The following is a 12241-nucleotide window of genomic DNA, read 5'->3' as shown; positions in this document are numbered from 1 at the left end:
ATATAAGTTAGTGCTCTCCATTAAAACGAAGAACCATTTTGGTAGAACCTGACCAATAGAAAAAATAAATGCACAAAAGGATCAAGAGGAAAAATGGAGGCTTGCCGCAAAACGCTCAAATGCTCGTTTGTCTCTGATCTCCCTGAATTATCCTCATAATTATGGCGATGAACTATCCTCGCAAAGAAGCACTCGCATAGTTGCATATTAAAAAAATGAGTTTTCAACTGAGGTGACCGAAAGTTTTTCAAACACAATAACTAAAAATCTTTTTACAATTACACTTAAACTGCAAAATATTTTAATTCTAAATTACAGCAATTCAAGTGCTCGTGTTCAGATAGTTCACTAGAAGGATCAATTACACAATTTTTCTCAGAATCCAATATTCCTAACTTCTGATTATCACTATTCTTCAGCTGCAGAGAAAACTTCAAGCAAAGAATGTCAATTATTCTCCCGATCTGAAGTCTTCTATTGAAAAAGAAAGGTTCAGTTTGTCCATTTGGAAGAACCACATTGAAATACAATCTTTCTTCGGCAGCTACTTTTGTGTCACCTCTCGCAGTTTGTTTCAACTTCATCAAAGCAATTTTCTTTGCCAAAGCTTCATTTTTAGCACTTTTGGGTACTTTTGCTGGAACTTTTTCAATCTTGGACTCAATTTTATTTTCACTTTTTGAAGACAATGACGTACCAGTTTTTGATTTGTTTTGCAGTCTGTTTCTAAATTCTAAGACTTTGCAAGAATGACTTTCTGCGTGACGATGTGAGACGCAAAATGGAAAGCCACATTCGTTGCATTTTATTTCAAAATTCTCCTTCTTGGAACAAAATGAACACTGAACCACCGGTACCATACTGGAGTTCTCATCTGCAGTAATTTCTGGGGTGAACTTTTCACAGTTGTGTTTGGGCATTGAAGCATGGTCACCGCATAGCTGCTTTTCGCAATGAGGGCACGTGAAAGGCACGAAATCTAATGACCCGCAAATAGCACAAAAATTACCAACCTGTGGCAACTCCATGGTTAAAGCAGAACTTATGCTTCCTTCATTATTAAAACTGCTCCTTAGATCATAACTTTGGCCTGAAATCGTTTGGGTTACTTTGATTTTCTAATCCAGAGCCAATAACTTTGCTGATTTGATGACTTCTCGTAAAATCATTTGCATTTTACATTTGCGAGCTTTTCAAAAAATTAAGGGGTACAAATTTGAATCTGCAAAAAGCGGAATAATTTAGTAACTAGAGTACCTATCATGTAGATCTTGATAAAATAAATAACTAAATAAACAACTAAAGAATAAGGTTTGTCAGATTATTGCGGATTACTGCTTCCAATTGGTTCAAACTGATCCAAGTTATATTTGTCTCCGTAATTCTTCAAGTGATTTCTGAGTTTTTCCGTTTCCTCTTTCAGAGATTTCGTTTTCTCTGCATAAACGTCTCCTAGAGTTTCAAGGGGATCTGGCTTCTTGAAAGATTCTGCTTTGCGGAATGATTGCATGATCTGACAACAAAACTTTAATTTCAATCAATGAAAATCACTGCCGAAGTAGCAAAAATCTGTCAATAAATCAAAATATAATTCAAAATGCACCACCTTAGCTGATAACTAAGAGTATACCTTGCAGAGTGTATCTCGATATTATCTATAACTTTAGAAAAAAATCACATTTAATTGATTAGATTAAACCCTTTTGACGTGAAACAATCTCTAATATTTGACGAGAATATGGTGTTTTCTTTCGCGCGCAGAATACTTTGCTAATAAAGACAAATAGCTGAAAACAATTTGTTATGATTAATGTGACGTACCTTCTGTCGGAGGGCTTTGACGAACTGTTCCTCCTGTTGATCGTCCCACATTCCCTTTGAGTCCATGTACTTCCTCAGCCGGTAGATGGGGTGATCTATCTCGTTCCAGTAGGACACCTCCTCCGTAGATCTGTATGCTGTCCAGTCGTCACTAGTCGAATGGTGACCCACTCTGCAAGTACATGAATGATTCTCATTCATTCAAATGATCCAATCAAAAACGAACTAGAGAATTAGATAATAAGCCATCAAAAAACAATAGTAATTTACCGTCGTTTGTCTTTTTTCACCGCAAATAACATGAGAAAAACGTTTCTGTAATTTGTAAGATGACCACACTTTGAGCTTCTAAAACTCAGTGAAGTTCCCACCGACAAAAAAAATCAGAATCAACAATAATAGACAAACACCGCAAGAGAGGGAACTATAATCAAACGATTAGATCAGCATGAATACAAAGGAAAGCTAACCTGTAAGTCATTGCTTCTATTAGCACCGGCGTGTTGTCTGAAATACAGAGTCGCTTGGCGGCCGCAGTCGCATTGTAGACTGCAAATATGTCATTGCCATCTACTCTTATCACTGGCATCCCGTAACCCGCTCCTCTACATGCAACCCCATCGCCCGCATACTGGTCCTTGGTCGGAGTCGAAATTGCATAGCCATTATTGCGACAGAAGAATATCACTGGACACTTGAGGATGCTGGCAAAATTGAATGCAGCATGTGCGTCGCCCTCACTCGTCGACCCCTCCCCGAAATAACACGTGACAATGGTACCGGGTGCCTTTTGTTTGAGGGCATACGCGTGACCCACGGCTGAAATCGCTTCTATGATTATACAAAACTTACTAAAACCAAAGCAAATCAATACTTGCTATTTTATCTCTACTTTCCAATTGCATTCATATCGTGGAATTTTGTTCTGAACTATCAAAAAGGTTACAAAAATCCTCAACAAACTAAATTCTTCGCTTTGACAAAATTATACTTCTGTTTAACAAAATTATACTCAATATCGAATTCCATGAAACGTAACACTTATTTGCCTCAACATAATCAATCCGTTTTTAAAGTATTTTACAAATCAAAACTAACCCTGTGGCATCTGGGTGGCAAGTGTGGAGGAGATGGTGACAAAGTTGAGCTCTGGGGCCCCGTAGTGCACTGGCATCTGCTTCCCCTTCCCAGGGTCCATGCAGTTGCCAAAGCACTGGTTCATCGCACTCTCCAATGAATAGCCACGCCACAACAACACGCCTTAAACAATAACAACCTGGAATCCGTGAGCACAAAAAAACAGACAAAATCAGTTTAAGAGAAACTCGTTTTTTGAAGGAACGAACTCATATTGACCCAGAATGAAGGGGATACAAAGGAAAGCGGCGGTGAAGTGGTGAGGTCTCCGCCTCTCAATCGAAAAATCGGATGTTCGAGACCCAACACGATCGGCGCTCTTTGCTTGAGGGTGAGGCAACATTACCCAGCCCGGAAAAATAGCCAAAAAATGGATTCAATTTTTAACCAGGGTTACAAAAACGGTTTTCATGCCCTTCCCTTGTGGAAAAATTGTTTTTTCAACAATAATAATATCCAGTCAAAAACCAAGGCCCGCTGGACTATTTACTCTCAGTACACTCAAGACTTTCACCTGAGAAATAGATGCCTCTGGATGGACAAAAAAGTTGGTGATTCCGAATTCGTTACACGCAGCTGTGAACAATAGATTACATTCTACCATCACGGGAAGTGCAACATGTATGAGACCGCCAAAGATATCTGGTACAGTACATTTACCGCAATATAGCATAAACAGCAGATAATTTTCGAGAGTGCACCCTAGCTGGTGAGTACTTGAAAAATATGTGCTGCAATGGGAGCGTGGAAAAAATACACGAACCAAGAGAACCGAATGAACCGGTACATCTAGATTTCTGGGGGGCAATCAATTACCTATATGAGTCTAAAAAGTATGTTCTTGTAGCGGTCGACCGTTTTTCGAGATGACCTTCGGCCATGGTATGTAGTTCAAATCGGTCTGACAAATTTCTTAAGTTCCTGAAAACATACATTAGCACCAACGGCCTACCCCGACGAATTCATGTCGACCAAGCGACAAATTTCAAGTCCAAAGATCCAATGTTTAACGTTTTTGTAATGGGGAAGGACTCGAGATACTTCAATCACGGGTGAATAATCACCGAGCAACGGGGTGCATCGACCGAACAATCGGCATCCTGAAGAACTCAGTACTAACTTACGCTCGAAAAGAAAAATCTGAACCCTTGGAGAAGATGCTCGAAAGGGCCATCGCAGCTCTAAGATTTTCAAATAACGCTAGTCTTGAAAACACCATTCGAGGCTCATCGTGTTCGGGAGGCAAATAGGGTGCTTAGAACCCTCACAATTAAAGCAATACTGAATAACCTAAATTGATCTAAAGTAATACGTTCAAAATATGCTTGTTTAGATGAACGAGACCCAGTCACGCCAAGAATGCCGCACCCGGCAGACACTAACTGGGGGATCAGATCTGATACTGACAACGATACCAGGAAAAAGTACCATCCAGCACGACTGGTGGAAGAGCAGCCGAGTAAGCAGGAGGTAGAGCCGTCGTTCATGAAAAAAGCGGGACCATCAGCGTCAACATTGCCAGCGGAGATTATTTTTGCAAAAGTCGGGCGAAACCTGAACAGCTATATTACATTATTAAAGTCAGCAAAAGAGGCGCGCAGTGCGCATACGGTTAAAATGAGTCAAAGTTTCTTAGGAAATCGGGAGTGGCGCTGCGGAAAATCACGACCCCCTAAGAAAAGATCCCCGGAGCCATAAATGCTTCACCTACACCACAGGAAGAAAGACCTAAGATTAAGGCTGAAAAACGGACGAGCCCGAAAACCCAAAATACGGCTCCGAGCAGCAGCTACCCAACGAGATCGGGTAGAAGAATTGATCACGAAGATCAATCTGAATCCGATGACGATATACCGTTATCAGCGAAGAGAACGCCTAAACGGGAGACCATAAGAGCCCCCGAAACAATCTCACATGTGGACAGAAGAGCAAGCAGCGACCATCCGGTGGATCAAGCTAGCAGACTTAATACGAAAGCGGGAGAGCAAGCGATCAGATACCGGAACGGCCAACGAGGCCAAAAGAGTTCGACCAAGCTACTAAGAAACGGCGACCGAGTAAGCGAACGAAAGGAAGGCGGAAGAACGCAAGAAGAAAGGAACGGGGAATGCGACAACAGTATCGGGAGTATCCGCGGCGATTCCGAACGCAGACGCAAAAACGAGCTAAGAAGCAAAGATAGGTGTTTTATTCAAGTCAGGAATCCGCGGTCTTGAAACGGCATCAAGGCGAAGCGGGAGAAAGCGAACGGCGGTGAGCAAGATGGGAGCAGTTATAGTAAACAACATCTAAACACCCGGAGGAGAAAACAAGGTAAAGAATGGGCTAAAAAGGCCTAACCAAAAGCCGTGTTTCAAAACTTTCAAAAGCAGTAGTCCAGGGAGAGGGCAGACCGTAGAGCAGTCAAAACCTCAAAATTTCGGTTATACCATTGTCAATTATTAAAAAACTCAAACTTCAGCTAAAAACTCTAGTCATTATTTCTAAATTTCCTTTAGTACTTTAATTTTTCATTTTCATTCCATTTCAAAAGAAGTGGAATGTTATAGTGATTAAACTAGTTCACAGTCCATTTCAGTTCTATTCTTCTAGTTTCAATGCGATCAATCAATCTGTCTTAGTTCTGGCGCTGACTGGCGTTAAACCTTCGGAGTTGGCTGTCACCTTTGGTTGACCTCTAACTCATTGTCTTCGACTAACTTATGTATTGCAATTCTATACTGTGTATCTGAATTTTACACTATCGATAACTTTTTCTTGATAAGTGGCATCCCGTATACTCTACTCACCCACTTCCCTATACTGAGCGTATATGACGTCATCGAGGTTGAGGGCGGCTGCACTGCCCACGTGGGTGGCCTCCTCCCCATAGCTGGTCATGTAGAACGAGATACGGCCCTGTCTCTGTGAGTCATACAGCACCCTGTCCATCTGGTTAATCGTCACCATTGTCTTGTACATTTCCACCACCTCACTCTCACTCAACTGAAAAAGTCTTAGCTCAATTTGTGAAAATAAAAAAAAATTAGAGAACACTGATATTAAATCCACCTACCTTTGGAATCTCAGACTCCTCCTTGATATCCCCATCCACTCCCAATACTCTGTACACAGGGATACTCTTGGCCCACTCCTTGCCTATCAGATTCAACTTGTAAGTCCACTCGCTCTCCCCGATTCCCTCAAAATTCGGCTTCTCATCCGAGACTATTTTGCCAGCAGAAGACGAAGAAGTGGACGAAGATCGAAGAAAAAAAGCTGCTTTCCCAGGTGATGCTACTCGTTTAGTCCCCGACGCAGCTGTAGAATTCGGTTTAAAGCTTTTCCCATTTCGCCAAACACCCTAAAAACGAACACATATCAAACAGAGATAAATCAAAAAATGTTTATAAATATTGGAAGGACTGATGCAAGTGAACACATGTATAGGATTTTTGACCCCCAGAGTCACGAAAATTAGAAGGATTTTCAGCGCCTTCAGTCGAAGGGTCGAGGCCCAAAAGACTAACCTGTAACGCTGAAAAGCGTCTTAAAACAACCGTTGAAATTGTATTTGACATAGTTGAATTTGAAGACCAACAGTTTTAGATCAGTTCATTTTCCATCTGAAAAGATTCAAAATAAATGAAGTCTTATTTTGTTCCACCTCTCGTTTATTTTCTTCCACGTACTGCAAATAAGATTGCTTTCGAAGAAAAACTAGCCAGCTGCATTTTTCTACACAGAGGCAAAAGGGAGCTTCGCATCACTTGCGATACAACAATGAATGACCATGATTACCATCATATAAAAATACTATTTAAAAATTTTTATAGAAATTGCAAAGGTAGAAAATTCCTGCAGCAAAATTATCTTCAGAAAGTAGAAATTTTACAAAAAACTTTCAAAAGGATGACAAGAAGTCGAACTTTCGGCGGGACCTAAGCCGACAAAAATTAACAGACACAAAAGTCCAAAAAAAATTAGCTGACAAACAGAAGCCCGACAAATAATTTTTGACTCGCGGACAATTTTCCGCTAACAAAAAAGCGGGTCTCTGTCGGATTAGAACTAATGACTTTTGTCTTTATAGGCAAGTGCCTTAGCTCTTCGCCAGAAGCGCGAATTAACTTCTGACGTTTGATTTCATATGAACCAAGGGTAAAATGATTTAAGTGATTCTGTTAAACTATTCAACCCGAAAAAAGTCTGGATACAGGTTTTGTTTTATAAACCTTATTAATCGCAAGCGTTATTATTTTTTCCGCAATTAGAAATACAACATGACATCGTCAAAACTAGAATTCGAGCAAAATTAATTGACCATTTAGGCTGTTTCAGATTTCGTATTTGATTCGTTTATCTTTTCTTCTAAATCACTAGCGACCTCAGTTGAGCTCGCGTCGGTCGTATCTGCACTTACACTTCCTTTTGTGCTCTCTGATTTTGTTTTACTTTTAGCCGCTAGTTTCTTCGCCAATTTATGTTTCTGTTTCTTTTCAGGGTCAATTCCCTTTTCCCTTTGCAAATCCTCCTCAACAAGTACAGACAAAATAGCTCCTTGATCCGTAACACTAGGGGACCCGCCAGTTCCTTGTAATTGTCTAATCCTCGCTAAATATTGAGCCTTTTTCTCTTTTATTTGCACCTCTCTTCTCTTTTCTTGTGCCTTCGTTTCCATCCAGTCTCTCACCATTTCTGGCATCTTGGCTAATGTAGACTGGATCTTTTCCTCGCGTTCGTTGTTTTGCTTTTGAAACTCTTCTTTTTCCGCTTTGATTTCTGCCAGCATTTCACTGATGGGCCTTTCTTGCTAGAAAAAAAGATGTCGTCTTTTGAAAGATTACTCGAATACTATCACCATAATGAAATTTTTTGTCATATAGTTTTCTGATTAATCAGCACTCTAAGTCTTGATATATTAGCAACAGGCTCTTGATATTAACGGTTTTTTGATATATGCACGAATACACAAAAAATTCGGAGTAATTAACAAAGCCAATATAAGGCTGGAAAAGTGTATAAAAAATCAAGAGAAACCGAAAAAATTGTTGTTTTTGAGCCTTTTTGGACTGTTTCATAGCAAACGGTTTTTTAGCCTGATTTTTACCCTTTTCGCGCGCTTTCATGTAAAAATTAGTCATATTGGTGCCCAAAGCGCCTTCGAAGAAGTTCTTGGATATGTCCACCAAAAATGCTGGTTGCAAAATAGTAAGAGAGGGCCCTTTTGCATGGCCAGGGTCGACTTTGTGAGGGGCTGGGGAGACCCCAAAAAATATTGAAAAAAGCCAGCTATGATTTCATTCACCTAAAAAAATTAAAAACTCACATCGAGCAATTGCTTCAGCTGGTTCATCTCTTGCTTGTCAGGGAAACAGATTGAGGGATTCACTCCACTGGCCATTCCGTGCTTCGCAAACACGCTCCTCGCAAACCTCCTCGACTGGAAGTAGTGGAAATGATACTTGTCCGCGCTTAAATTAACACAACATAATCGTAATTTTGCTTTAAATTTTACCCCATGGGGAAAACATCGATAAAACTAGCCATTTGCTCTTCGAAATGTGAATTATTTACTTCAGCAAAAAAAACTAAAATCAGGCCAGTGTAGTTTAACCAAATCTATTAAGTCCATATACAGATAGATGGTTTCTAACAACGCTCCGTCTATACTCTGCTCCCCAAAACACGGTTCGTCAGAACAATCTCATAAATTCGAGCCATACGTTTTAATGATGACTTCAAACGGGTAGCGCTCAAATCTTTCTCGGCCTACCAACCCACAGCCCAGCTGAAAAGTTGCATGATTCATTAAAACATTCAACGGTCACATCATAGAAGTTGGACTGATGCGCTTATACCACGCGCCACACTTAGCACTGAAACTCTTGGAGTTTCTTGGCACTGAAACTCTTGTCGCTTGGTATTCCGGCAACAAACTTTATTACTGTTGATAAGGTTAAAGCGCTCGCATTTGCCCATAAGATCGAAAAAAAATTAAAAGTCGCTGACCGTTTTGATCTGACGATACTATTAGTGAAAAGCTGAAAAAAGCTTCTTTCTGTTTCTTAGGAAACTATCAAGTGGAGTCGCGAGCTTTTAATTCCATTGCTGTACAACTTCTTTACAATTATTGAAAATTGGTGTCACTGCTTTGTTTTGAGGGAGCCATCCTTTCATATACAAATTTCTCGAGCAAGTAAATCTCGATGGTCTGGATCAAATTTTTCTCAAGGCCATGGCGAGAATAATCAGCAACTCTAATCAAATAAAAAATCCAAACTAAACAAAAAAAATCATAAACATTGTACATAGATTAAGCAAACACTCAATAGTAACTATTCTCTAGCCCAATTGAACCATTCTTAAAATAAACTTTGCAGAATAGATTTTTCAGAAGTTTAACTTTCTCAGGAAAACAAACACTTCCTCGGTTCCCGACGTCTCAGAGCGCTGATTTTATGAGAAATGTGAGACCCAAAATAAAATATTTATTTTTTTCCTTACTCCCCTCCCCCTATTTTGAAACAGCAAATTTTACGTTGCTATGGTTTTTTAGTCACATGCACCAAATACTCTGTCATGTTTGAAATCAAGAAAATCATTATACCTTGATTAACCTTGTGATTGATTGAGTCGGATCCTTCATGGAGGTAGGGAAGATTTTAATTTATTTAATTATATAATAGAATTGCGTGATAGCATTCGTTAGATTGAAACAAAGGGCATAGTAATCCAGGGTAGAGTGGCATAGGGTGGAATTGGACAGGTTAGAATATAATGGAACCATTTGTGAAAAATCTTTTTCCTATTTTGAGACTATCGATTTTGATAAAACTAACCCAATTCAAGCAAACTGAATGAATGGTCAACTTTAAAAAAGTAAAATCTACTTTTGAAACGAAGCGTCAGTCACGGTTTTTGCGCCATTTGCAATTCTGTTATTTGAAAGCCTAATTTGCCTTCTATTTACAAATGAATTGGAATTAAAATTTCACGACGCGAAAAATTACTTAGAGCGCGATCAAATTTGTAGGACTTTCCTGAAAACTTCGTTTAATGACATTTAATTGAGCGCTACTTCACTTCACAAATCATTGCAGAAAAAATCGAAATTAATCTGATCACCGCTTAATTGTAGTCATAAATTTCACCCTAATAAAATTTTTTGCCCCTCACACATCACTCCAGATAATAAATGAATTCGGGCTACTATGTGTTCCGTGAGTACCAGTCCAGCGACACGAACTTTTTCTGAAAATGTCTGGCCATCATCGGCGCAAAGCTTAAATACAAGCCATGTGATTGGTAGAATAAGCCTTTCAAGTCGAAAGGGGTGAAATGTGCGAGCGACGTTAGGTACCAGTCTCGCTTAAAAATCCGAAATAAATCTCTTTTCAACTGCGGGTTCCATAGCTACCTGGTAGGATTTTTGAGCCTGTCAATTCTGCGGTCTGTGAATTTCACTTCAACATCATCCTTTTCCCTGTAGTGCTTCTTAAAATCAGATCCCTCCAGGCGTGTGTTGTCTTCGTCTTTATTTTTGTAGATCGAGGGTCCATGCCTGGGATCATATCGTCTGCCAACAATCGAGATATAACTGATAGTTGTCCTCGTGAAATGCAAGTCTATTTTGTTCAAATTGTCAAGTAGCAGTCGAGTCAAACGGTGATCGAAATTACGACTGCTCACTTTCATCAACATTGCATCTGCAATTTAAAAAATAATACTTCGAAAAACAGCATCCTTATAATCCTGATTTTTGAGTCCAAAAACACCTAAATTTTTCGAGCCCTAGATGAACCTTTAAGTTCATGATGAATTGAACTGAACTTGAATTAATTACCTGAACTGAACGTAAATTTATTATGCGTTTAAATTTTAGCGTTTCTGATTTTCGCGTTGCTGATTTTCGAAAAAGTGGTACCACTGAAAAGACCGCCCACTCCCCTGTGTGCCTGAATAATCTTTTAATCTCTTTTAACCTATCCTCTTTCTACAGCCTTCGAAAATGTGTGTGGGGCGAAATTTTTGATCCATCTTTTTGATTTTTTTACTTCTTTTTTCGAAAACTACATTGCCAAATCTGAGATCTTGATTCCGTTCGAAAGAGGTGGATGTGCGAAGCTCCCCTATATTATCGGCTACGCCCAAATTTTTTATACACAAATTCATAGCACTCAGAAAATGCAAATTTTCGGTTTTTTGAAACTTTTTGATTTTTCTCAAAAACTACCCCCTCGAATCTGAAATTTTGGGTTCAATGGAAAAGAAAGGTTGTGAGAAGATCCCCAAGAAAAAGGGCTAGGACCAAATTTACTTACACGAGAAGTTATTGACTTTTCTCGAAAACTACCCTCTCAAATCTAAGATTTGGAAATAAATCGTAAAATCGAGTTTAAGAAGCTGCCTTGCATAATCGGTTGAGCCCAATTTTTTTCCGCATATGGCGCTCGAAAATCTTTTTTTTAAATGTTTTGATCGTTTTTTGAAAATTTTTGACTTTCCTCGAAAACTACCACCTGAACCCGAGATTTTGTCTTCATTTAAAAAAATGGTTGCTCAGAAGCTTTCCTGTAAGTCCCCCATTTTCCACAAAAAGTTACGGTCCTCGGAAAAGTCAAGTTTATGATTTTTTGATCATTTTTTCAAATTATTTGACTTTCCTCGGAAACTACCCTCCTGAATCTGAGATATTGGGTTCAATCCAAAAAAAGGCAGTGAGAAGCTCTCCTGCATCAGCAGAAACGGCTAAAAAAAGTTTACACAAAAAGTTATTACCCTCGGAAAAGTCAAGGTTTCGATTTGTTGACCCGTTTTTTGAAACTTGACTTTTCTCGAAAACTACCCAACCAAATCTGAGACTTTGAATTCAATCGAAAAGACGAGTTGTAAGAAGGTCTCCTGCATAACCAGCTATGGACAAATTTTGTTACACGAAATTCAAGTTAAGACCCTCATAAAAGTCCGTTTTGACCATTTTTTCAAATTATAGACTTTTCTCAAAAAATACCCTGCTTAAGGCAAAATTTAAGGTTCAATCGAAAAAAATGTCCTGAAAAACTTCCCTGTTCAACATCCAAATTTTCTTTTAAAAATTTAAGAGCCCTCAGATACGTCAATGTTTTGATTTCCTGTTCTTTTTTGAAACCTTTTTACTTTTTTTCGATAACTACCCAGCCGAGAATTTATCAGCGTTTTTAGCAAAAAAAACGAAGAGGAAAACGTCAAGGCCAATAATTTTACATATTACAGAAGTGAATCAAAACACTCGCATCTACGATAAAAACTGCTGACAGCACCA

General features: G+C 39.1%; 2 protein-coding genes across 2 annotated transcripts; both read right to left on the bottom strand.

The window, feature by feature from the left end:
- Positions 1 to 220: 220 nt before the first annotated feature.
- LOC134842407 (2-oxoisovalerate dehydrogenase subunit alpha, mitochondrial-like) lies at positions 221 to 6565 on the bottom strand. Its single transcript, XM_063858732.1, has 7 exons — positions 6468 to 6565; positions 6014 to 6301; positions 5748 to 5943; positions 2920 to 3081; positions 2292 to 2640; positions 1822 to 1993; positions 221 to 1513 (listed from the first exon to the last, which is right to left on the bottom strand). The coding sequence occupies exons 1-7, from the start codon at positions 6516 to 6518 to the stop codon at positions 1322 to 1324; spliced, it is 1410 nt and encodes a 469-aa protein (XP_063714802.1). The 5' UTR covers positions 6519 to 6565; the 3' UTR covers positions 221 to 1321.
- A 608-nt stretch (positions 6566 to 7173) lies between these two features.
- Positions 7174 to 10642, bottom strand: LOC134842426 (large ribosomal subunit protein mL64-like). Its single transcript, XM_063858760.1, has 3 exons — positions 10358 to 10642; positions 8267 to 8411; positions 7174 to 7750 (listed from the first exon to the last, which is right to left on the bottom strand). Exons 1-3 carry the CDS (start codon positions 10639 to 10641, stop codon positions 7265 to 7267), a joined length of 915 nt encoding a protein of 304 aa, XP_063714830.1. The 5' UTR covers position 10642; the 3' UTR covers positions 7174 to 7264.
- Between the last annotated feature and the right edge of the window lie 1599 nt (positions 10643 to 12241).

This window comes from Symsagittifera roscoffensis, chromosome 3, assembly GCF_963678635.1.
Source record: "Symsagittifera roscoffensis chromosome 3, txSymRosc1.1, whole genome shotgun sequence".
In the NCBI taxonomy this organism is placed as follows: domain Eukaryota; kingdom Metazoa; phylum Xenacoelomorpha; order Acoela; family Convolutidae; genus Symsagittifera; species Symsagittifera roscoffensis.
Note: the sequence above shows the minus strand (reverse complement) of the source record. Positions and strands in the feature narration are given on the sequence as shown.

What these genes read in the sequence shown, in the direction of transcription:
- LOC134842407 (XM_063858732.1), bottom strand. Translation starts at nt 6,518, where the DNA reads ATGTCAAATACAATTTCAACGGTTGTTTTAAGACGCTTTTCAGCGTTA. An exon ending in GACGCTTTTCAGCGTTACAG is followed by an intron (nt 6,302 to 6,467) that starts GTTAGTCTTTTG and finishes GTTCGTTTTTAG; the next exon opens with GGTGTTTGGCGAAATGGGAA. An exon ending in TGCCACCCAGATGCCACAGG is followed by an intron (nt 2,641 to 2,919) that starts GTTAGTTTTGAT and finishes AAGCGATTTCAG; the next exon opens with CCGTGGGTCACGCGTATGCC.
- LOC134842426 (XM_063858760.1), bottom strand. Translation starts at nt 10,641, where the DNA reads ATGTTGATGAAAGTGAGCAGTCGTAATTTCGATCACCGTTTGACTCGA. An exon ending in AGGCTCAAAAATCCTACCAG is followed by an intron (nt 8,412 to 10,357) that starts GTAGCTATGGAA and finishes TGTTAATTTAAG; the next exon opens with CGCGGACAAGTATCATTTCC. An exon ending in AGCTGAAGCAATTGCTCGAT is followed by an intron (nt 7,751 to 8,266) that starts GTGAGTTTTTAA and finishes CTTTTTTTCTAG; the next exon opens with CAAGAAAGGCCCATCAGTGA.